This window comes from Callithrix jacchus, chromosome 2 (genome assembly GCF_049354715.1).
Source record: "Callithrix jacchus isolate 240 chromosome 2, calJac240_pri, whole genome shotgun sequence".
In the NCBI taxonomy this organism is placed as follows: domain Eukaryota; kingdom Metazoa; phylum Chordata; class Mammalia; order Primates; family Cebidae; genus Callithrix; species Callithrix jacchus.
Genome location: NC_133503.1, coordinates 191,375,730 through 191,401,484, shown reverse-complemented (window position 1 = coordinate 191,401,484; position 25,755 = coordinate 191,375,730). Strand labels below are relative to the sequence as shown.

The following is a 25,755-nucleotide window of genomic DNA, read 5'->3' as shown; positions in this document are numbered from 1 at the left end:
AGAATTGTGAAAAGAAAATGTTTTTCTCTCAGGAAAATAAAAATCCCATTCCTTGGAAATTCCTGGGACATTTCTTAGAATTTTACCCATAATTTTTAGACAACTAAATTTTGCATGCTCTATTCACTAATCCCCAAAAATGCATACAGAGAAAGCCAGAGACATACCAAATCATAGTTCAGATAAAACTGGTGACAGTCTTGGAGGAATACCTCCACAGCACTAGTAAGCTCTTTCTTAAATCTGGGCTGTAGTGAGACTAATTCATTCTGGACTTCACCAGCACGTGCCAACAGCTTCTCCCAAGCATAGTGCAGTGTATCAACTTTGTCTATCTCTTCCTTTGCTATCAGAAGTCCATATCTGTTAAGCAGGGCATAAGATTCCTATAAAAAAGAGAAAAAGCTTAGTTTTGGCCAGTCAGATGCATAAATCTACACACAATCATGTATTAAATGATAATAATGGAAAATACCAGCAAAATAGTGAAATTACCTAACAGTTCTAATTATTCTACTTTAAGCTTTAAGAGGTTAACTGATAAACTGAGTCATTCAGGTTCAGTTTCCTCATCTATAAAATGAGAAAATCTTTTGGCTGCTTCACAGGATCTTTGAGAGTATTGAAAACATCATTTTAAATGGATTTTGAAAACCATAAACCATTAGACAAATAAAAGATATTTTTACTTAGGCCCCCAAATTGTATTTGATGACAACCCAATTACATCAAGTCAATGAAAAACATGAAATAATTTAACTTCTAATATTAGAATAACAAAATAAATCAGGGTTTTTACTCTGCTTCATTTCACTTGATTGATAAGAGGTTCCAATAGTAAGACACAAAAGAGTGTTCTTGAATCAGAGCCTGGGCCAAATCACTACCTTCAGCATGTAAGATCCTGGACAGCTTTCTTTGCTAAAAGATTAAAATGAGGCTAAGTTTGGTTTTGATAAGAAAGAATTTTCTCTAATATCCTTGTCTCTTCTCCCACCATTACTCCTCCCCATAGAGGTGGAATGAGTGCCTGATTGTTGATTTGGGGGAAAAAAATTGTTCATTTGAGCAAGCATAGCCCAGTGCCTTTCTCTCTCTTCCCTCTCTCTCCAGTGAGGCATGCCTGTGGTCTGCACCTCAGTGCCATAAACTGATCAGGGTAACACAAAGACCTACAGCTTTCCAACACTGCCTCTGATGGATGAGGAAGTATCACAATCCTGGGATTTAGTATCCACTAGCTTATAATGTGTGTGTGTGTGTGCGTGTGTGTGTGTGTGTTTGTGTGTGTTTGGGGGTAGGGAGGGGAGGAAAATAACTGAAGTAATATACTCAATCATGTCTTCCAAATAACTTCCATCAGGCATAAAGATGATGTTTGGATCTTGTCTACTTGATTCTACTTTTGTTCTTAATGCCCAGGTGGGAGAAAACAGGGTTGTCAGTTACCGTACCTCCTCTTCAGACTTGAGGATCTCCCCAGATCCTGCACAAAGAAAGGTCTCTTTGCCTTGATGTTTCAAGCCAAGGAAAGCAGGACAGACCATGTGATCCCCCTGGCCCAACATTGCAGAAGTGAAAATGTGTAGTGGTCTGTACCATTTTCATGGTAATGTGAAAATTTTTCAAAATTCAAACAGGGATGCAGAAAATAGGGGACTAGAGTCTAATGTGGACCACCAGAGTATAAGTCCACACATTCCGATTATGGTGTGATGAAAAGATGATGGTTTTACAACTGGAGTTTTTTTAATGCTACAGTTATACTAGTATAATTGACTAGTAAATATAGTCAGCCACTTCTGATAAGACATTTTCATCTTGAGGATAACACTAGCCCCCGACCCCACAGAGCCTCCATGGCTGAGAAGTGCTTTTCCTTAATGTCTCCACTCTTGGGTTTTTGTCAACAATCATGAGTGTCAAATAAGATTTAAAGACATGCACGAACAATTCTGATGATGAAAAGTTATTAATATTAATAATTCACACTCATGTCATTTATAATGATAATATAAGTGTTACAAGATTAATAAAAATGTAATTCAAAATTGCACACACATATACAGACATGAAAAGAAGCTGGAAAGAAATATACCAACATCTTGGTACAAACTTGATTGATAAGATTATGGTAATTTTGAAATTTTATTTTAGACATTTGTTTTGTGTTTTCTAATTTTTCTACAATGCTATTTTTTAATTAGGGGAAACGTAGTGTGTTTTTTTTAAAGGCTGTTGCTAAGACTGATTTTGTTGTTGGCTTAACATGAGATTTCCAAGGAGACTCCTTAGAAAGAGATGATGTTTACTCAAGTGAATCTATTCAAGGTATCTGCTTGTAATCAACTGCCTTTTTTTTTGCCATTGCTTAAATTATACTATATATGTTGATAATATTATAACTGATAAGTCAATAAAAGCAGACTTCACTGCAAAAAAAAAGGCATTTTCATCTGGAAAAGATAGTATGATATGGTATACAAATAAAAGTGCAGTGCAACACTGATAAAAGTCCCTAACTTCTTTGACCCTCGGTTTCCTTGCGTGATAAGTAGCAGCCATAGTAAGGATGCAATGAGTTAACGCCTATGTGAACACTGTTAGTTCCCCATCTGCTATTCCCATCCCCGACTACTGAGAGTGCTGGCTTTAAGAACTGCAGCTGTCCCCTTCTCTGGACGATTTTCCTCAGCTGAATGTGAGCCTTCTCATGGGGAGGTTATGGCCCATTTTCCACTGGCTTAGGAGAACAAAGGGTAGTCTCCTTTGCATGAAGGAGGGCCCAACTCAACTTATGGTGTAGGCCGCCCATGGGATCAGGCTGAAGTTAGTCCGTAACTGATTGGCTTCTCATCCTTATGGTATACTAATAAAAGTGAAGTGCAACACTGATAAAAGTCCCTAACTTCTTTGACCCTGTTTCCAGGTTCCCTCACTCCCCTTCTCTACTGAGCACACATCAATAAATCACTTACGCAAAAATCTTTATCTCAGGATCTGCTCTGAAGGAACTTGTCATACATGAAGGAGAGAACTGGCCTATGGAAGGCACCCTATAGGGCTTCGGTATCATCAACAATATTGAAATTATTGTCTTGGTTTAGCACCTGTTTAGTAACTTCACTCCAGACCCAGTCAATATTTCAGCTAATAGCCTCCAACATGTAGAAATATTTCTATAATGAACAAATGATCATTAGTCACCTCGATAGGTCCTACTTGAAAGTCAATGGAGATTTGCTGCTCCCTTATTTCTTTCAGTGTTGCCATTGCAACCCGAATATCATCTACATCCTTAATTGGGCGATTTAGTTTCTTATTGAATTCTTCAATAAGCATAAAAATGTTTTCCATCTCACTCCGGTATTTTTTGTTACAGTGGCGTCCAATGATAACCATCCAGGCCTTTGTCTCAGCAGTCAGGGAAAACTTCAAGTCAGCTGTAAAAACCCAAATGTCTACAGTTCAATTTTAAAAACTTGAATCGGTATGAAAAGTCGAAGTGTCACTATTCTCCAACAGTAAATGCTTTGCAGCTTACAGCCTTCTAACCCATAAAAAATTGAACTGGAAAAAATCACAATTTTTCCTAGTGATTATATATTCGTTCATTTTATAAAGTTTATTTTTACAACAATCCAATACACATTTCAAAATGCTTTTTTTAAAAAGCACATATCAGAACCTCTGGGATCAGCCTAAATTGTTTGTTATTGTTATTTGTTAAATAAAGGGTAAATTTTAATTCAGAATATAATAGACATCTCCCTTCTCTGACCTAACCTTTATTTTCAAGGTTTAGCAACAAAGTGTTCAAAATAATCCAGAATCAATAATTACGCAGCAGGAAATTTTTTAAAAATCTACAAACTGATCTCAAATCTTGAGGCCCATAAAGTCAATCTTTAAGACAGGTAGAATTCTCTGGAATACTAATCTAGGTAAAAAGACAAAATAATACTGTCTAATTTATATGGCTATATGTAAGAAAATAAACCAACCTGTGTACAGAGCAATGGAACCTACACAGATATATTCAGGCTCAGCATTAATTTCCTGCTCTAGGTTTTGGAAATAGAGAATCTGGGACTCAAATTCAGAAAGCAAGGGGCTCTGCGTAATAAATGTCTTAATGGCTTCTTCTTTCTCCTTTTGCCAAATGTGATTGTAGCGTTTGAAGCAATCCATGGATGTGAGAACCTCCTGGAAGCAAACGACAACAGATTTATGTTAAGAAGGAAGAAGCTGAAACGGCACAATGATATAAGTGAATATTTGCCAACTGCTGGTGGTTTCTATGAATTTATTAAAATGCTTAGGGAACCATGTGATTATCTGGAAATCCCAAAGGACTGGGACTATACACAATAGTGTGGACGGTAGCCCACGGCTAGTAACAGTTTCACTGTCATCCCTAACCAAAAGGGAATGGAGAAAAGGGAGAGGGGCAAAAGAGAGAGGAGCAGTTTCTAGAAACTGGAAGAGAATCCTTGACGATCCTGTGTATTATAGGGGCCTTTTGACTGGAGCTGGACCTTAGGTCAAAAGCCACAGCTTAAGGTCACACTAATAGCCTCTTGGATTTACGGGGAGGATACTATGGAAAACATACTCCCAGGTTATTCCCTTCTTTCCCCCTGCCCCTCAGATCTCCACCAAGAGTCTTCATTGACTGAACCCAATGCAAGCCTCAATGGGAATCTACTGACATGTTGCCTAAAGTCAGACAGGTGGAGGGAATGGAGATTAGCTCTTAGGGACATGAAGGATAAACAGAACATAGCCAGCATCACTCTGCTGAGAGACTGCCTGGAATCACATAAAATGTATAAATTCACATAACAAGAATTGACATTGGAATAATACTACATCTTACCAACCAGGAACGTAGTACGTTTCCATATCTTGTCACCTTTTTTAAAACTTCCTTTTTAAGTTTTAGGGTAATCTTCATAGAGACCCCAGATACTTCTTATTACACATGTTTTTAGGTATTTTGCAATGATGTTGTCATTGTAAACAAGATCTTTCCACTATTGTTACAATTGGCTATGAATGGCATATACATTTTTTAAAATGTATTTTTAAATGAACAGTCTAGTTTGCTACCAAGTATGCCTTTGTAAAGATGAAATGACTCGCTGGCAATTGGCAAATAGGAGATTGTGTTGATATAATGCAGCGCTCATGTTTTCAAACACTATTTTTCCAGCAAAACAAATGTACTGCTTTATACCAGCTAAAACAGCAAGCTATAGGGGAGTACAGTCCAGTGTGCCACGCCCCCTCCATCACTTCTTCCATTTGGACTGATTTGGTTACCACTTGTCTTAAGAATGTTCTTTGCATATTGATCTCACTCATAAGTTAGTACTAAAATAAATGTATTCACATGGACATAGAGAGCAGAATGATAGATAACAGACTCAGAACAGTCAGATTCCTCATCAACCTCAGAAGGGAGGTTGATGAGAAATTGGCAAATAGGTACAATGTACATTATTTGGGTGATGGATACCCTAAAATCCCAGACTTGACCATTATGTAATCTATGCATGTAACACAATTGCACATGTATCCCATAAATTTATACAAATAAAAATAGATAAATAAATGCCAATCAAAGCAGAAAGAACAACAACAAAAAGAGAATGTTTTTTGCAGAGTTTGGCCTGACTTTTGTATAGTTTATCTTTGCTTCTATACCTCCACAACCTCAACTGTTCCTTTCCCACTTCTGCCAAGCTTCTTTCGTCTTTTATAGTAAAGTTCTGTAATCCCCATAGTGTTATTAAATGTGTGAGTATTTTACTATGATTGCTACTGCTTTCTTACTACTTTGGATTTTGTGTGTCTGCCTCAATCTTATTTTTCTCATAATCCCTATTATTTAATATTAAATATGCAACTTCACAAAACAGGACGTTTTCAGGAACACGTTTATTGTATTCTACAAAAAATTCATATAATTATCTTTCCATTGATGACTAATTTAACTCGTTAGGCCACAATTTCTTTTTCAGATTAGTCTCTTGGATTTACTTGGTAGATAACTATATCAACTACAAATAATTAAAATTTTGTCTCTTATTTATTTATATGTTGTAGAGACAAGATCTCACTGTGTCACCCAGGCTGGTCTCAAATTCCTGGCTTCAGGTGATCCTCTCATCTCAGCCTCCCAAAGTGCTGAGATTACAAACGTAATCCATGACACCTGGCCAAAAAAATGTGCCTCTTCATTTCTAATTCCTTTGTGAATCAAGTTTTTCCAGTGGCTTATATTATAATTTCAGAGTTATATCTGCATGAAAAACAAATTTAGCTGACACAGAATACAAATGCAATTATTTGAAATAATTGAGCATTACAGGATTCTAAATGGTCTGATTAATTTAAGGAAATTGCACCAATCTGCACCAAACCAAGAAGTAGTTCCACACGCCCCAAATAGAGCTAAAATGTCCCTCAGGTTTAATGGATGTTAATACTTCCCATCCACTAGAATGCAGACTGTTAAACCTATCACTGCCTGTCCCAGCCACAAATAATTCATTTGTATGAGCTGAAGTATTGACATGCATACCAACAATGCATTGCAACAGCACGTAGACATATCCATATATGTATGATGCTTTGAAGAATGAATTACAGATTATTGAAGATTCCCAGAAATGGGCAGGAGTTCCAGAATTCTGAGCTTTCTCAACATTCAAGAGCTTATAATATTAAGAATATATCTTAACTAAATACATTGGAGGCTATTCTTTTATATTAAAGTGTCTGTCTTTATTAAATTAGAACTTTTTCACATGGAGGTAACCTAGACCTCAAAAGGAAAATGACCTCAATAGGAAAATTAGATGAACTACATATGTAGAGTTGTTCTGATTTTGTTACCAAGGTGATTTTGATTGTTTGGTCCAGCTTGTCGTTTCTTTTCTTCTTTTTCTTTTTCTTTTTTGAGACAGAGTCTAACTCGGGCAAGAGTACAGTGGCACCATCTCAGCTCACTGTAACCTCCGCCTCCTGGGTTCTGGCTATTCTTGTGCCTCAGCCTCACGAGTAGCTGGGATTACAGACATGTGTCACCATGCCTGTTCGATTTTTGTGGTTTTAGTAGAGACAGAGTTTCACCATGTTGACCAGGCTGGTCTCAAACTCCTGGCCTCATGTTATCCACCCACTGTGGCCTCTCAGAGTGCTGGGATTACAGGCATGACAGCCACAACCAGTCTCTTTTCAAGTCAGGTTGTGTTGTAAGTTGATGGCCAACCTATGGGTGTGCTAAAAGCAGGTTGGATTTACATCCTAATTCAATTAGCTATAGCAACAGAAAAGGGGTAGGAATCAACAGGATTTTCTGTGGTTGAAGCAGAATCATTCAGATAGGTCTATGGCTGTGGAGGGCTGGCTATATCTAGTACTATGACTAAGTGTACATATATTCTCCCAGAAACAATTCAGCTATCCTATAAATCTGGAATATGTTCTTCAAGTTGTTATAAATGCCAACCTTTTTTACTATTTTAAGGCAGACTAATATCTGAGCATTTCCTTCATATAATGTAAAAGCAAGCAATAAAACTGACACAGAGGCCAGGTGCGGTGGCTCACGCCTGCAATCCCAGCACTTTGGGAGGCCAAGGCAGGCAGATCATCTGAGGTCAGGAGTTCGAGGCCAGCCTGACCAACATGATAAAAATATAAAATCTGTCTCTACTAAAAATATAAAATCAGCCGAGCATGGTGGTGCATGCCTGTAATTCCAGCTACTCAGGAGGCGGAGACATGAGAATCACTTGAACCTGGGTGGCGAAGGTTGCAATGAGCCGAGATTGTGCCATTGCACTCCAGCCTGGGCAACAAGAGTAAAACTCCTCTCAAAAAAAAAAAAAAAAAAGTGACAGATAAGCATTTAATTGCCAGCACTGTATGTTAATTTTAACTATGATTTCTTTCTCTTAGATTTTCATAATAGTGGTTCATGCTAGAGAAACTAGTGAACCTTACCGTTGATTTATTTTATTTTATTTTATTTTATTTTATTTTATTTTCAAGGAACACTGAGACACTCGGAAATATTTCTGAATGTTTATTGTTATCATGGATGATTTAGTATATATCATTTAGTATAGAGCCTAATAATCTAAGTACTAGATAAATATTTGCTGAGTTATACGTATGCTATCCTAGGGGAAAATTAAATACAGGACCTCCAATTTATTAAGAAAGGAAAATTGAAAGAGCACAAATGCAAAAAGATTTCCAGTTCCCTTGGGAACACATTAAAACTAAACTTAGTGTTTCCTCACAATGTTACAGCAATGGTAGCCTTTCAGAGTGCTTTCAAACTAACATAACTCATTGTATCAAAACTGAGTAATAGAAAACATGTATCTATTGAGCAACCACTATTCCTTGGACACAGGGAAACATTATTTAAGAGTCAACAAGTCTTACTGGCCATGTGAATTAGAAGATTAAAAAAAATAAATAAAAAATGACTTCAAGATTTTATATCTTTTTGTCTGAAAATGATTTGCATAACAAAAAAGGGGAAGTTGAGCGGAGCTTATGCTGAAAGAAAATTTCCCTTGAATCTACATTCATGTCCAGTACAATACAATGCCAGTTTGTATTGATAGTACTAATCTCTTCTTTATTCTCAGTTTCATCGTGGCAGTATAAAGAAATTTTTCTCTGCTATTTTACAACATTTGCCTGACTACTCAAAGATGACAAAATGACTACAAACCTTGTTCTATTTCAAGTATTGTTAGTATCACTGGTTCTTTGAAGGTGATTTCTAACAACAGTCTGACTTATGGTTTGGAACATATTCAATTTTTTTAAAGTTAGATTCATTTGTATTAAAAGAAGATGTTAAAGGCATTAAACAAAACACAGTATGAGAGTAGGAATAATTTTATTTCACCTTGCAATCTAGAACGAAAGTTCTTCAGTTAGACAAACATTTGCTGAGCACATACCAGATGCCATTAGTTGCTCCCTGAAAGTGCAGTGGGTGAGAGCCAGGCTGCAGACAGGACAACCTTGTGATGTTCACCTTCACACAGGTGCCTGTTGAGAAGACCCTGCTGCCGGACCCTCTTGACATACCTTTTTGGTGGAGTTGATAATTGTGCTAAGCACAGAAACTAATTTTACAATCTCTTTGTTTTCAGAAACACTCTTATAATAGTTCTTGGTTTGCACAGGAATGGGTAAATTTATAGATGCTATCTCCAAGGTATCTAAAAGGAAAAAAAGAAGAGGAAAGTGTACATTACTAGCACAAGAATATACTTTTAGAAAATGAGGATATTTCTGTAATAGGAAAGCAAGGACTTCTGAAAATCTTCTCCTTTATAAAAAGAACGAAAATAATGGAAAGACTTATCAATGTCAACTTTTCAGGACTCTGTAAATTAATCAAAGCTTACAATAATCCCAAAAGTATTTACTCAAGATCAGTGCTGAATCTTGGTAACAACAGCAAGTTTTGTGGTGTTTTAACTCACTCTAGTCTCATTGCCACTCTCTGGCTATGGGGTAGCCCAGCAGCCTTGCAACCATTATAGCCGAAGGGAAAAAAAAAAATCCACCAGTAACTTAGCAGTCCCTGGAAGGGCCAGCCTGGGCTTGGAGCTCCTGGGGAACTCCACAGAATTCTCAATCTTTGAGCCATCTGGGAGCACCCTGGAAAAGCCTTGTTCAACTAGTTTATTTTTATTTGACCTGACTCAGAACTCCCTGAGGGAAAAAAAAAAAAAGTCCTATCCCCCTAGCATTTGTCAAAAGACTATCAGCAAAAATTACTTCACTTCACAGCTGCCTGAAGCAAATGATATTAGTTGGGGCAAATAAGTGCTTGGCCAAAAAAGTTAAAAAATCTGGGGACTGAGAAGAGTGAAGTCAGCAACACGGCTGAAAAAGAAGGCCCTGGCTCTCCACCCACAGACACACCAAGTACACATCTATTCTCAGATGAATTCCATCTGAGAGAAAGTCAGAGACCCATGGAGAGCCTCCTACTTACGTTATAACCAAAAACACATCCACACCAAATGGGCAGGAAAAGTGGAGACACACTTGGACAAGAATCCTGCCCTGGAGACTGAACCATAGAATTGGGAAAGGGATGGGCAACGCAAAGCTTTTCTCTGCAGAGACAAGGCTTTGTATCACTATGACTCTTAAGGTTCACTTGGGTCACCGTAACTATTAAGGTTCCCTATGGCTTGGCTCTTAGAGAGACACGAGAGTCTCTCTAGACCACAAGGAAAGGTGATGTCTTTACACAGGCATGAAGCACTTACAGAGGCTTCATTCTGTGGAAGTTATGCAAAGATGGGGCTTTAAAATCATGGCCTCTTGTTTCTCCCTCACATCTAGTGCCCCAACATTTACAGCTTCCACCCAAGGGACTATATGCTAATACTCCTATCTCTGGGAGCAGAGGGGACTGGCATTGTGTGTCTCTCTGGACCACAGGAAGAAGTGGCCATTTAATGTGAGCACACAAGCACTTCAACAGGCTTTATCCCCCAGGAGCAGTGCAGAGAAGGGGCTTTAAAAACACAGCCTTCTGCTTCTGTCTAGATGGGGTTAATGCTATGCATTGAATGACCCAATTTTTGCAGCCACCTCCCAAAGGACTCAATCCTAAATCTCTTAGCTACTTGAACAAAAGGCATTAGGCATATGCAAATTTCCCTAGATAACAAAACAGAAAGGTAGTTGGTTTTTTTTTGTTTTTATTTATTTTTAATTTTCTCAATTTTTAGGTTTAGGGGATAGACATGAAGGCTTGTTCCATGGGTAAATTGCATGTTACTGGGGCTTGGTGTACAAATGGTATCATCACCCAGATAGTGACCACAGTACCCAACAGTTTTTTGACCCATAGCCTCATGCCACTATCCCTACTCAAGCAGAAAGGTAGTTTTAAATAGACATGGAAATACTACCAGGGGATATACCCCCTCAGAGGAATGCAAAAGAAAAGGATCAAAATGTTCCATTTTCTTTCTGGAAGGGGCTTCTGGCACACCCTTGAGTGTGAGTGGCTATTTGATGGTCTGGCTTCTAAACACTGTCCATCAGGGAGCTAATGAGGCAAAGAAACAGGAGCCCTCCAGCAGCTGAAGCCAGAGCTCAGCCCTTCATGAGTCTTCCCTCTGGCTCAGCTAGTGATAACTCTAGGCCTACCTATCCTTTCTGGAAGGTGGTAGGATATGCATCAAGTGCCATAACTTCTACGGCTCCTACCTAGAGATTGCCTCTTTAATGATCTAGGTAGCTCTCTCAAATACATAACCTAACATTACAACTCAAAGAACTAGAGAAAGAAGAACAAGCCCAAAGTTAGCAGAAGGGAGGAAGTAAAGATCAGAGCATAAACAAATGAAATGGAGACTAGAAAAAACAATAAAAAGATGAATGAAATAAAAAAATTGGTTTTTTGAAAAGCTACATAAAATTGACAAACCCTTAGCTAGACAAAGTAAAAAAGAAGACAAGTAGATAAAATCATGAATGAAATAAGAGCTATTACGACTGATAATACAAAAATACAAATTATTATGAGAATGCTAAGAACAATTTTGTGCCGACCTAGAAGAAATAAATAAATTCGTAGAAACATATAACCTACCAAGATGGAATCAAGAAGTGGAAAATCTGAACAGAACAATAGCAAGAAAAAAGATCAAATCAGTAATTTAAAGTCTACCATCAAAAAAAAAAGCCTAGCACCAGATGGTTGCACAGCTAAATTCTACCAAACATTTAAAGAACTGATACCAATATTTCTCTAGCTTTTTAAAAAATCAAAGAGAAGGGAATACTTCCAAACTCATTTTACAAGGCCAGCATTACCCTGATACCAAAGCTAGACACAGATGCTACAATTTCAAAAAACTACAGGCCAATATCACTGATGGACATAAATACAAAAATCCTCAACAAAATTCTAGCAAACTATATTCAACAGTGCATTTAAAAGATCATTCACCATGATTAAGTGAAATTTATCCCCTGGATGCAAGATTGGTTCAATATATGCAAATCCATAAATGTGATTCACCACATCAACAGAAGTCAAGTAAAATGATGATGTTAAAATATGTGCACCTTAATACTTTGTCACAGATTAATATTCTGATCTAAAATAAATTGAGAATTACATGGAGGGGTTAAAAAACATTTAAACTCAATTAATGTTGATTTACAATGCCTCTTTTAAAAAACTAAAAGAACATTTACCTTGAAGTTCATTTTCTCCCGTTTCAACATCAGAATCACTGTCTTCATTACTCTGCAAAGCAGCCATTTTTCTTTCTTGTATCTTTTTCTACAATGTAAAAGGATATTATTCAGCTCTGTCCATGTATAAAAGAAGTAGTTTCCATATGAAACCGTTTCTGCACCCCATACCCACCTTAGACCTCAGTTCGCTGCTCCACTGTCCAATCCCCTTCGGGACACTGATGATATACTCCACAGCTTTGTTCAGGGTCTGCTGTACATCTTCCAGGGCAGGGGCCATGATGATGTTGGGAATGGCCAGAGTGACCCTTGCCCGGAAAATGGGCAGACTGTTCTGCTTTATGTTAGAGGCACTGCTACTGTCTGAATGAACCCAAAACAAGGAAGAATTCACATTTTTAGTTTAAAACAAGATTTGCTTCAACTATAAAAATTAAAACAATATATAATAGGTATAAAATCGGTGAAATATCTTTTGAATGAATGAGTCAATTAAAACTAATGGAGAATCTAGTTTTGTTCAATATAACAGAGCAGGTCAGGGGAACCCAATGCATATTCTGCTGTTTACAACTTCTTGGAATACCCTCCATAAAGACAACCCGCTGTGTGGGATCAGGCTTAATTATAAACACTTCTCTAAAATATTAAAGATGATTCTTCTAAATAACAGGATACCAACAAATTAGTTAAATGTAGCTTAAGTAAACCAGGAATGAAAAATAAGACTATCAGAATAAGCCAAAGTTAGAACAAATAGCCACTTTGGAATTTAGGGTAAAAATAGGCCCTTCCTACCATGGTGTGTAAAATCCAAACTTGGAAATCCAAAAATGGAAAAGAAATAAAGAGTAATTTGCCATTCATATTGAAGGCGCTTATAAGGTTGAACATGGGTATAGGTATGTAGATATAGACATGTATGTGTATCATAAATCACTTTACATAGTTGCAAATATCTATAATATAAGAGCTGGAAAATAACTGTGATTTAATATTTAGCCTATCAGCCAACATTTATTAAGTTCTAATAATAACCCTGTCTCAAAGAAAAGAACTATCCTTCATCTTGAATAAAGTAAAACATAATAAGCACCAAACAAACAAAAAAACAATTCCAGAGTTTCTACTTTTATTTACCCATGTTTAATTTAATAATAAAGATGCTTTCCTTTAAATTCCAATATTCCAGATACGTAAAAGTATTTTATCATCCTATTATTTCAGTTTTCATTAATTACTATTATTTGTTTTTTTACCATTTTTAACTTAAAATTTAATTTCAAGATGCCTCTAGATTTGACAGATTTTTGTGGCCCACCTGGGAAATACAACACCTATTTCTGAACTGTGCTGAGGAAAAGATGATGATACTGAAAATGAGGAAAGCAGCTAGAAAATACTAAATTAATGTAAAAATAGTAAAATACTAATATATAACCTTTGATGAATGTGACATTAGTAAGATGTTTCCATTTTGTAAGACTGGCTGACAAACCTAATTATTTAACAATGAAAGAATCTTTGCCATGTAACTATAACTTCTTTTAATGCATGTACTTTTTTCTTTCACCAATTAAAATAATTTTATATATTTTCATCTTATTACAAAAAGACTAAACATACTACCAGTTTTCATGTTATTAACAAAAGCTTAAGCAAACTATTTCACCTCCCTGTGCTGTGCTCCAGTTCTCCGATTTAATCTGAGAGTAATGATAGTATCTACTTAATAGAATTGTTGGAATGACCAAAGTTCATAATGTTTAATGTTACAAGAAGGCATTATATAAATGGTGGCTACTTTTTAATTATTTAAATTTAACAGGAATGTACGTGTGTGTGCGCTCACACACACAAACCAGCAACTATGCCTGATCATCCACTAGGCAAACCACATGAGATTATTACCCCGGAAGTTAATTGTATGAGAGGAATGAATGCGTTTGCGAATGGCCTCTAGTGTATTCCTTGTAACTTTCAGAAGAGCATCCATGTTCTGATGGTTGAAATGAGAGAGCAACTCGCGGGCTTCTTCCCCTAACATCTCAGTTTCTTTCTTTTTCCTTGAGACTGTTGTCAAAAGCAGGGCATCAGCCCTAGCACTGATGGATGATGTCAAGGTGTCTAAATTTCCTTCATCTCTTTTTGCTGATACAAGATGAAAAAGAGATAAGTTAGATGGATGCCTATACAGACAGACAGACAGATAGATAGAATCATCTACTGCAATTAAAGGATAAATTACAGGCGGTTTAATATCACTTAAACATCACACTTCTTAGGAAGTGAGCACATCAAAAGGTAAGAAGGAAATCAGGAACCAGATGGATTGATGGAAGCATCTCCTTCTCAATATGAGAAAACAGCCAACAAGAGAGGCAGGAACTATGGCTGAGAAAGCTACACTAGCCCCCACTGGTCTGGGCTCTGGTGCTACCTCCCACCAATGGCCCTAAAACTTCAGGAGGATAATTTCCCTTCTTCACATCTCAGTGGTCTCCTCTGCCCTGCAAAATGTTTGCTCTCTGAGGGGAATTCCAATCAATAATCCATCCAACTGTAATGATAAGTTAAAATAAAACACCCATCCACATACAAATGTAAAGAAAGCTAACAAGGGCCAATGCAAAGTACATGTTTGCAGTTTAACCAAAAGTCGTGGGAATTAACAACATAGAGCCACTACAATATGCTCAGGGTCATAATTTCAGATTTGTACATATCATTAGAAAGTTGGGAGGATGTTTATAGAAGTAGAAATTAATAGCTATGTAGAACATTCCATTTTAGTTTTCAGTAAATGTCACAGAGAAACAAGACCCTTTCATTATCCCATCTCTTACCTGAACTTTCATTTTTAGAAGTCACACTATTCTCATTGGATATTTTTTCACTATCTTCTTTAGATAAAACTTCCACATCCAGCAACATATTTACAAGCTCATTGACTGCCTCCTCCACTAATGAGCTTTTAAAATGCAGTATTTGTGCACCATTTACACAAAGATCCTAACAACAAAAAAAGAGATAGCACAGTGGCATATTGTTTATCTAGCTCTTAAGAGCACAGAAGCAGTGACAGCAATGCTGTGGCTCAGCCTCCAGGTGAGACTTTAGCCCCAGTGAGGCTTAGCCACATCCTTCACTCCAGCACAGGCCAGGGGTCCTGTAAAGGAATGTGTTAAGGACAAGGGCACAAAGTGGAGCAGTGTAGATGGACCAAAATTAGAGGCACTTCTCCAGCAATAGAGAAAATACCTCCAAAAGCCACCAGCAGCGTTTCTTCCCATCATGTAAATCAGATCCTTCATAGCACATAAATTAGATCCAGCCACCCTTCTTTCTCTCCTTGTCTTTGCCAGAAAACCATAGTCATCTCCTCATTAATTTCAAAAATACTACCTACCCCTCTAACTATATTGTACATTTCTCAAGAACGGATTTAATAAATATAAACTAAAGTGAGATTTGGGGCATGGTGATCACTTCTGTAGGAGATTAGGTAGACAGATAATTAGAGATGGATGGTACAGACAGAATCAGTGGTTTACCACCTAGTTGGAAAGTAAGCCCATGAAATAATAGACTGTCAGTTGGGCAGTGTCCAGCTCCATTCCAACTTCCAGCATTATACACTTCTATAGCTTGAAACTAGGATTCAAATCCTTGCTCTGCTTGATCCTGAAAATCCTTCTCAGTTTCAATTCCCGCATATGTATAATGGTGGGATGATGGCAGAACTCACCATAGTTTTTGCAAGTATTCCATAAAATAAACCCATGTAAAACACTAAAGAGCATAAAGTAAGCACACAAGAAGCACTCGTTATTATTATTGGTTGGAAAATCACAAACAACCACAGGGCCTAAATATTTCCAAAGGTTATTCATCTCATTTTATGTAAACTAACTCCTCAGTTCTCTGAGAGAATGCTAATGATTTTTGAAGTGTGAATCTTAAGTCCTCTGACTCTAACTTTGGAGAGAAACACACATGTGGTGCCCATTTTCAGGGCCAGCTCTCACAGGGAATCCTCAATTAACTTTCCAGCAGTTCTCTCAGTCCTCTCAGTAACAGACACCTGTTTGAAATAATAAAATTCCTTTATATTTGGTTCTAGAAGATGGAATTGATAACCTCTCAAAGACTAATATAGTTCTAGCAATGTTGTTTACATCCCTTAACTCTTTCTCTCTGTGAGAAGGCATAATCATAAAAATGTAAACAGCATAGAAATTAACAAAGCATAATATAAACACAATGAGAAAAAATAAGTAATAAATAGACTCATTAAAATATTCCCTAAGACAAACAAAATAAATGAAAGATGCTGCCTCCACTTATCCTGCTTCATGTCAACTAACCTCCATGATGACACCCAAAAGCTGAAACTCACCAAAAGGGCCTGTCTTTGAATCTCGAGTGGTATCCTCCTTGAATAATCAGCATGGAGCCCCACCATTTCCTCATCCCTATGATGCTACAGCTTTGGCAAACCAAGAACCCACCAGACTCCACATCTACTCCAGGTCTCTTAACCCTTACTCCCTGGTTCATGCCCTCTCCTAACATGATTTCACACTTTAACCTTTGTTTTGCTAATATTCTTTGCTCCATCACTCTCTCAACCTTCCACTGCCCCACCCAGGAGAAGCCCAACCCAGATGAACCAGTGACCTACCCTCTCTATCGGCACACATAGGTCATGCTGATGCAGATGCTTGGCCCTGAGAATTCATGGTACCCAACCTCAACCTGGCCTCAAATGCTACTTAGGAATCATCTACATGACTATAACCACTTCCCTCTACCAAGTACATAATAGCTGTGTCTTCAAATCCGTGTCCTCAAATCATGACACTATCCCTCCTCATGATACTCAAAAAATGACCTTGATTTCTACAGCACAAAGCAAACCAAGGTCATGACAAGGGGACTCAAACAAGTCCCACTGTCCCCATGTAGAAGACAAATTGGCTTCTATCATAAGCCCCTCTTCCTCCTGTTTCAGTGAATTCAATCATTCTCCTTTTATTCAGGGCTAACTCCACAACCTGAGTTCTGAATCACAGCTTCTCTGGCTTCCTCACAAACCAAGCCTACCCCTTTCTTCCTCTCTACTGATTTTCCACCTGAGCATATGAACACCCAGTGTACTTCAACTCAACACCCTTCTCCAGCTACAACAACATGCTTCCACCTCAGGGCCTTTGCACATGCTATTCTCTCTGCCTGGAATGTGCTGCCCCTAAAATGTTCACATGGCTTAGACTCTCACTTCCTCCCTTCAAATCTAATCACAGAAGTCATCACTGACAATGGACATAAAATCACAACTCGCTGTCAGGTACTGCTTTTCTTCATCATCCTTTTCGTTTCTCTCTATAATTGAATTATGAGAAGTAAACAAATTCAAGATAAATGATTTATTAATACCTATGCTGGTAATCAACAAAGCAAATTCAAATTGGGTTCCATGATTTTGCTACTTAAACTAAAAGTAGTAAACAGTGTTTGTTGGAAGGTAGTGAAGTTGGTTCTATTGTATTGCTGGTGGCACTGTAAGTTGATAACATCCTTTTGAGAAGCAATTTGGCTACCAATACCAAGAGCCATCCAATAAGGCCATACTCTCTGACACAATAATTTTATTTTGGGGGAGGGAATAATATTAAAGAGGAAAATACATTATACATGCATATATTCATTGCAGCTCTTGGCAAAATATCAAAACTTTGGAAGCCATCTTAAGGTTCAGCAATAAGAAACTGGCAAGTAAATTACAGTGTATCAAATCAATAGAATATTCTGAAGGCACGATTAAAAGGCTGCCTATGAAAACTATGTAGCCACATGAGGAACATTTTGTGAGGAAGTGTTAACTAGGAGAAAAAAAGCACTATTCAAAACCTGTTATATGTGGAGTATAGATCACAACTTTATGAAAAAGCTTAAAACGCATTAATATTACAATGGTGGTATGATTGATTAAAATGCTTTTTTCCATTTTTAAAATATTCTAAAACTTTCTTTTACATTTAAAACAAATGTATTTTTAATAAAACAATCATCAGAAAAGGGGTAAGAGTAAAACCAGGGAGGCAAGTGATTTCTCAGAGGAAGAGATCGTTTTTTAAACGATCACAAAGAACAAGGGGGTGGTTAGGTGTACCCACAGTTAGTGAGTGTGAGGAGGAAGGACTAGGAATTTCTAAAATGTAGACAGCAGGTTTTGAGTATAGAATGACTTAATATAACCTGCCATATACGCAGAAAAGGGTGAACACAATAGGCCTGAGACTGCTCTCCTTAGGAGGTCCTGCTCGGGAGACGGAGGTGGTCCTTTGGCTGGCATCTGGAAGCTTGGCTTTCAGCAGGGTTCCCCCTGTTGCCCCTCTGATAAAGATAGTTTGTTGTGCCTAAACTGCTTGTGCAAACAATGCAGTTGATGCTGAACCCCCGCTTCCTTCTGGGAGTCTGGAATTCTGGTCCGTGCTAAGCAGAGTGAGTGACCAGATCCAGTAAGAACCATGGGCCCTGAGTCTCTCATAGGCTTCCCTGGACAGAAACATTGCACAGAGGGGACAGTGAGCTCCGTGTGAGCCCTCCCAGGAGGGAGAAAGCATGAGGAAGCCTGGACAGGGTCTCCCCAGACACCGCCAGTTTTTGTTCCTTATGATCCAGCTGCATCTCTTAACTATGTCAGGGCAGTGCTGAGTTCCGTGAGTCCTCCTAGTGGGCGTGGTCTTGAGGACCCCTACACACCATACTGAAGTCATGACTGAGGAGTCCTTATCCTCAGGATGCCCACTGGATGTTCCTGAAGGGACGCTTCATGGAGTGCTGCTGGCACAGGGAAGAAAACGTCCCATTTGCACATGTGTTGGAGAAGTAATGAGCTACAAAAAGTTAAATGGGGATCTTCTGAGGGCCTTTATCTTAATATGTTAATATGTAGTGGATCTGTAAGTACAGTCTTTAAGCAGTTTGCACTCACTCCCTGCCTCTCTCAGGATTCCCAGCAATGGCTCCAGAATTTGTGCTATAGAATACTAGTTTGGGAAATACCCCTCAACAGAAATGTTTAAAGAAATTTTGTCTAGAAGCTGTTCAAAACAATTGCTTTGTTAATTAACCCTAGCTCATGAGAAGCGCGTCTCCAAGGTTTTCTAGTCTTCATAAAAAAATGGAAAAATTCAAAGTGTGTTCTATGTCAATTTCTCTACTACTGATCTGAAATGATTTGCTCCTCACAGCTAAGTGACTGCTGAAATATATTTCTCTTCATTGGCAAATTACTGTCAGTAGATTCCATGTTTGAATCACATCTATCACAGAGCATTGCAAGTAGAGAAACAAATCTAATTTAAACTTCAAAAAAGTGACCTTTATAGGAAAATGAGTCACCAAAAAACTTTAAACAAAAAAAAATCAAGCTTCTAATAACCTTTGTCATTTGGAGAAACTCTTCACAGGTAAGTGGCCCCTCCTGGGGAAGCTGACAAAGAGGCGTGCTGCCCATTTCTCCTAGAATGGCATCAATGCGGAACTCAATCAAATCATTGACCCTGTCAAGGAGCAACTCCAGGTCCTCTGCAGGAAAAAACAAAAAGTGATTTTGTTTTTTAAAAAATCCACACTTGATTAAAATCAGCTTTAAAGATTCTCAGTTACTTATGTCCCCTGGACTCCCACTGTTTCACACTTGGTTGTCCCTAATAAAATACCCAAATTACTAACACTCTAATGCTGATACTTTGTAAGCAGAAAGTCTACCTTCGTAGCCTGTTCTAATTTGATTATGATAATTCTTATTATGAAGTTTTTACATATTTTATCAATACCCCTTAGGGAATTTTAGCCAATTTCCTTTTGTTTTATTTCCTGGGGCCATTGTTCCTTCTCCATAACCAGTTTCCCAGTTCCTGCCTACCTAACTCTCACGTATACTTGAAGACACCGCTCAAGCGTTTCTCCCACAGAGGCCCCGTGGTAAATCTGTGGGCATTCAAGTGGTCCCTCCTCCTGTAAAACCACAGATGGAGCATCCTTCCATCTCCATGGATACCATATTGTCTGCCCATGTGTCTTATCTTCTTTAGAATTCATATGTTTTATCCTTACATCAACATTTAACCCAGTGCCTATTCCACAAGTATTCAACAAATTTTACTGAAGTAAAAGTTCTCTAATTTCTCTTTCACTGTAAATATCATAGGTTACATTTTTTTTAGTTGTGCTGAAGTAATATTAAATGTTAAGTTCAATGGATGCAAAGGCCAGCTCTGAAGCAAACTAACAAAAACGGCATATCAAAAGTGGGAATGATTACTAATGGATAGCCACCTAAGGGAAATACAGATGCCATACAGTAAAATTTCTCTTTTTCTAACACACCTTTCTCCTGGGAAATAAAACTGAAATTGAATACAGAAAAGTCAACGTTGCATACCAATGATGTATCAGAGATGTAAACATTTCCTTAAACAAATACCTTTATTTCCTAAAGAGAGAAATACCTAAGGTAGATGACAGAGTGACGGATGCAGAAAACCACCACCATGGCACATGTATACCCATGTAACAAACCTGCATGATCTGCATAGGTACCCCAGAACTTAAAGTATAATAAATAAAGGTTTTTTAAAAAAGAATAAAAGCCTAAAAGTTTTCTATTTTTCCAAGATAATTATTAAAGATGCTACTCAAGATTCCAACTAGTTCTTCCTGGTAAATTGATTCAATACTAAAAGAGAGCCAACACTTTCATTTAAGTATGTGTGCACAATAAAATTCTCTATCTGACTGCTTATTCATCTTTAAGGACATCTGCATTAAAGCTGAAAAAAGTAGCCTCCAAGGAGGTCCACATCCTAATCTCCTGTGGATGTTATCTTATATGGCAAAAGGGACGGTGATGTGATCAAGTGAAGGATGATGTCATGTGGAGGGTGGCCCAGATTATCCATACTCTCAGAAATGCGTGATGCAGATGACCATCTATAAGTAGAAGGATTGGCTCACTAATCCAATAAAAACCCAACTGCTCTCGAGATTTTACATAGTTTCTCTCAAAGAAATTTCATCTTTCCTCTATTTTAGTTCCTTAAATTACAAAAAGAAAAACACAATAGAAAACAAAAACAATAAGTTTCTCTAGAAACTAGTTCCTTGTCTCGAGCTAACATTCTAATAAACATCCAAATTGTTACTCTAATACTAACATCTAAAGGAAGGATATTACTAAAGTCTACCTTGGTAGCCTGTTCTAATTTGATTATGATAACTCTTTTTTTAATTGCATTTTAGGTTTTGGGGTACATGTGAAGAACATGCAAGATTGTTGCATAGGTACACACATGGCAGTGTGATTTGCTGCCTTCCTCCTCATCACATATATCTGGCATTTCTCCCCATGCTATCTCTCCCCAACTCCCCACCCCCCTGATAACTCTTATTATGAAGTTTTTATACATTTCATAAGTGCTTCCTCAGGAAATTTTAGCCAATTTCCTCTTGTTTTATTTCCGGGGAGGCATATTTTAGAAGAAATATTAATTTAGAGCAAGGAAATTGGGTTCTAAACTCATTGTTATTTCTTATATCTATGTAACATTAAAAGCCATTTGGCATCTCTGACTTGATATTCATTCATATTCAAAAACTCCAATATCTTTTGTTTTTGAGTCCAGCTCCCAATCTACAAAGCATAACAAAGGTGGGGTATGGGCTCAACCGGAATTTCTCACTCTACTCCCTTCCAACTCAGTACTTCTCAAATATTCCTAAATATAAAGCACCTGGCTATTTAAATAGCTGGACCTTCTGAAGCCTACGTTTTTTGAAAAGTACAGTGAAAACCTGCTGATAAGACAAGCTCTTGACAATTTAGATTATAAATAGACTAGGTACTCGGTCAGCAGCCATAAATACCAGACGAAGACAGAGACCTGAGGGGTGGGGTAGGGGAGAGAGAGAGAGAGGATAAAAGGAGGCATCATGAGGGGTATCTAAAAGGGAGGCCCAGGAACAGGTATCCAGAAATAAGGTAATAGGCTTGAGCAGTAGGAATGGGGTTACACTGATAAAGAAATGAAGAGAGACTAAGTATATAAAATTATTCCAATTATGAATCTGCAAGTATATGGGTGTCTACTACACACCCAACTGAGAATAACAACAAAGAATTATATAAACTAAACAGCTTGGATTTAATTATTTCACATTGTATTCATAAATCATAATGTCATTTTGTACCCCATAAATTTTTTCCCCATGTAACTCCCTGTTTACAGAACCCACAAATCTATACAATTATAAATTGTCAATTTACAATAAAAAAGAAAAAAATTAAACAGCCCGACGTTCAGACCCTTTGCAGTCTGCATGGGGAGAAGGATGAAACTGTACTAAATCATTAGAAGACAACCGAAATGCAAAGTCTCTGGTCCCAAATGTAAATCCAACAGGAAGACATAGGAGGAAGACATTACAGGAGGCAGAGTAATCGAGTCGGCTTCTGGGAGCAAGACTTACTCTGGGCAATAAGAGTGGGGAGGATTGGGGCTGGTGCTGTGGCTCACACCTGTAATCCCAGCTCTTAGGGAGGCAGAGGTGGGAGGATAGCTTTAGCCCAGGAGTTTGAGACCTGCCTGGGCAATGCATCAAGACTCCACTCTCCACAAAAAGACAAAAAAAAAAAGGGAGTAGGGGGGATTGGGCCATGCAGAGGAGAAGGTGGAAGACACTGGCTAGGAAAAGAGAATAGCAATGTCTAAGTGCTTCTGGAAAAACAAACCTCCCCCCCATTACCATGTTCCAAACTATGCTACACTGTCTGCCACAGAAGAGTTGTAAGGTGTTAATGTGTCTTCCTGGAAGGCAGCCAAGGAATTCTGGGAAATGCCACATGCAAAAGCCCACTTTTGGAGACCCACTGGACGCTGGCCTATTAAAGGCTCTGAAAAGTCCTCCAGCAAAGACACCTGTCCAACTGCCCCTCTTGGATTTCCCAGACATAGTTGAGCCCTTCTTTGCAACATACCTATACACATTCCAGAAAATTGCATTTTATGGAATATACTACCTTACATATATTTGAGAGTATTATATCTCTTTTTTTTTCTCTCTCTTCCACTTTTTTTTATTGTAGTTCAGATTCTGGGGTACATGTGCAGATCATGCAAGACTATCGCATAGGTACATTCATGGCAAAGTGGTTTGCTGCCACCATCCCCCCATCACCTATACCTGACATTTCTCCCCATGTTATTCCTCCCCCACCCTCCCTCCTGCCATTCCTCCTGTAGCTCCTCCCAATGGACCCCAGTGTGTTATGCTCCCCTCTTTGTGTCCAAGTAGTCTCATTGTTCAACACCCATCTATGAGTGAGAACATGCAGTTTTTGATTTTCTGTTCCTGTTTACAATAGCAAAGACCTGAAACCAACCCAAATGCCCATTGATGACAGACTGGATAGGGAAATTGTGGCACGTATACACCATGGAATACTATGCAGCCATAAAAAACGATGAGTTCATGTCCTTTGTAGGGACACAGATGAATCTGGAAACCATCATTCTCAGCAAACTGACACTAGAACAGAAAAACAAACACCACATGTTCTCACTCATAGGTGGGTATTGAACAATGAGAACATATGGACACAGGGAGGGGAGCATCACACACTGGGGTCTGTGTGAGGGGACTACAGGAGGGACTGTGTGGGGTAGGGAGTTGGGTAGGGATAGCATGGGGAGAAAGGCCAGATACAGGTGATGCGGATGGAGGCAGCAAACCACATTACCACGTATGTACCTATGCAACAATCCTGCATGGTCTTCACATGTACCCCAGAACTTAAAGTGCAATGAAATATATTTTAATATAAATTTTATATATATAAATATATATTTGTATGTATTACAAATGTATGTAATGTAAATACTATATTAATTTACATTTTATTACAATAGACTGTTAATTTACATGTATTTTAATATAAATTTTATATATATAAATATATATATTATTGCACTTTAGGTTCTGGGTACATGTGAAGATATATTTTTTATGTAAATTTATATATATATAAGTTTTTTAAAAGAGATCAAAAATAGTAATTATTTAGGCAGACTTACTGATCTTTGCAAAAGCGTTTTCTAAATATGCCTGAATATTCAGAGACGTCCAGGTCAGTGCGGCCAAGCCAGGTTGGAGAGCTTCATCCACTTTGGCCAAGTGAGGAAGCATCAGTTGCTCAATGGCGAGAGGCATTTTTGACTTCACTCTCTGATATTCAGCTAGCATCATCTGCAATGAAATTGAGGTTAAGGAATCATTTAATATCTTACTTCTGTCTATTAGTATCTCATGTCTTACACAAAATGACTACTTTTATTTAGGGTCAAACTGTAGGTCTCTAACAGTTTAGCAAGTAGAGTAGCCAAAGCAATAAAAAGAAAAGAAGACAAGGACTCTACATCATTACAAATTCCAAATCCAAAAGAAACAACTGAAGATGAACAAGAATTTAAGACTGCCTCACCTCCAACGCAGCCTAGAAAGGGAAAAACCCTAGAGTCAAGTAATTTTTCTAAACCATGCAGAGACATGGTAATGGCACCTTTGCCTGCACATCACCAGGCTCGTTTGTTCTGCTTTGTACACTGGTACAACATGCGTGCTGCTCCTCTGGGCACCTCTTGCAGACCACACTCATCACCCAAAACATCTGGGTCACCAGAGGTCTACTTCAGCCTTTCGCCAGGATTATGGGCCAAATCTTGTTGCCAAGACCCAAAGCACACAGGGAACCAGTACTGATTTCAACTAGTGTCATGGCTTTGAATTTCATCCATATGCCAGAAACAAACACATTCACATGCAGCGCAGATCTCACTCCTAAAAGTCTAGATTCATGAATAGCAGCAGCCTCCCACAGTTTCCACTTCAATACTTAGCAGACATTTCAAACTTAGTAAGTCTCAGTTTGGACTTATTAAGTTTATTAATTCTCTAATTCATTCCAGCTCATTCTCTAACTCAGCTGATAGTGACTTTATCCTTCCAGTTCACAGGCCAAAACCCAGAGTCATCCTTGATTCCTCTCTCTCTCTCTCTCTATCTCTCTCTCTCTCTCTATCTCTCTCTCTCTCTCTCTCTCTCACACACACACACACACACACACACCCCACACATAATCCATTAGGATATCTTGTTTGCAGTCTACTCAAAAGAACCTCACAAAGTCTATATCTGACTTGCTTTCCACATCAACAGTTACTGCCATTGTTGGCTCTCACCTAAATTATTGGGATGGTCTACCATTGTCTCCCTGCTTCAATTCACCCTCCCAATAAGTCTAGGTACAGTTTAACAGCAAAAATGATCCTTTCAAAATAAGAATTCAGATCATGTCACTCCTCTGCTTACATGGTTACACAGCCTGCATTTAATTCAGGGCTACAAACCTTT

At 38.1% G+C, this 25,755-nt stretch overlaps 1 protein-coding gene across 11 annotated transcripts in view; it reads right to left on the bottom strand.

The window, feature by feature from the left end:
• DNAH5 (dynein axonemal heavy chain 5) overlaps positions 1-25,755 on the bottom strand; it is a 385,840-nt gene that overhangs the window by 204,273 nt on the left and 155,812 nt on the right. For all 11 annotated transcript variants that reach the window (XM_078365928.1, XM_078365933.1, XM_078365935.1 and 8 more), the window contains 10 exons: positions 24,420-24,591; positions 19,727-19,872; positions 15,123-15,288; positions 14,188-14,427; positions 12,449-12,639; positions 12,274-12,361; positions 9,127-9,260; positions 4,005-4,206; positions 3,208-3,443; positions 168-386 (listed from right to left, as the gene is read on the bottom strand). In XM_078365928.1, coding sequence (XP_078222054.1) covers positions 168-386; positions 3,208-3,443; positions 4,005-4,206; positions 9,127-9,260; positions 12,274-12,361; positions 12,449-12,639; positions 14,188-14,427; positions 15,123-15,288; positions 19,727-19,872; positions 24,420-24,591 — 1,794 coding nt within the window. The remainder of the gene's footprint in view (positions 1-167; positions 387-3,207; positions 3,444-4,004; positions 4,207-9,126; positions 9,261-12,273; positions 12,362-12,448; positions 12,640-14,187; positions 14,428-15,122; positions 15,289-19,726; positions 19,873-24,419; positions 24,592-25,755) is intronic.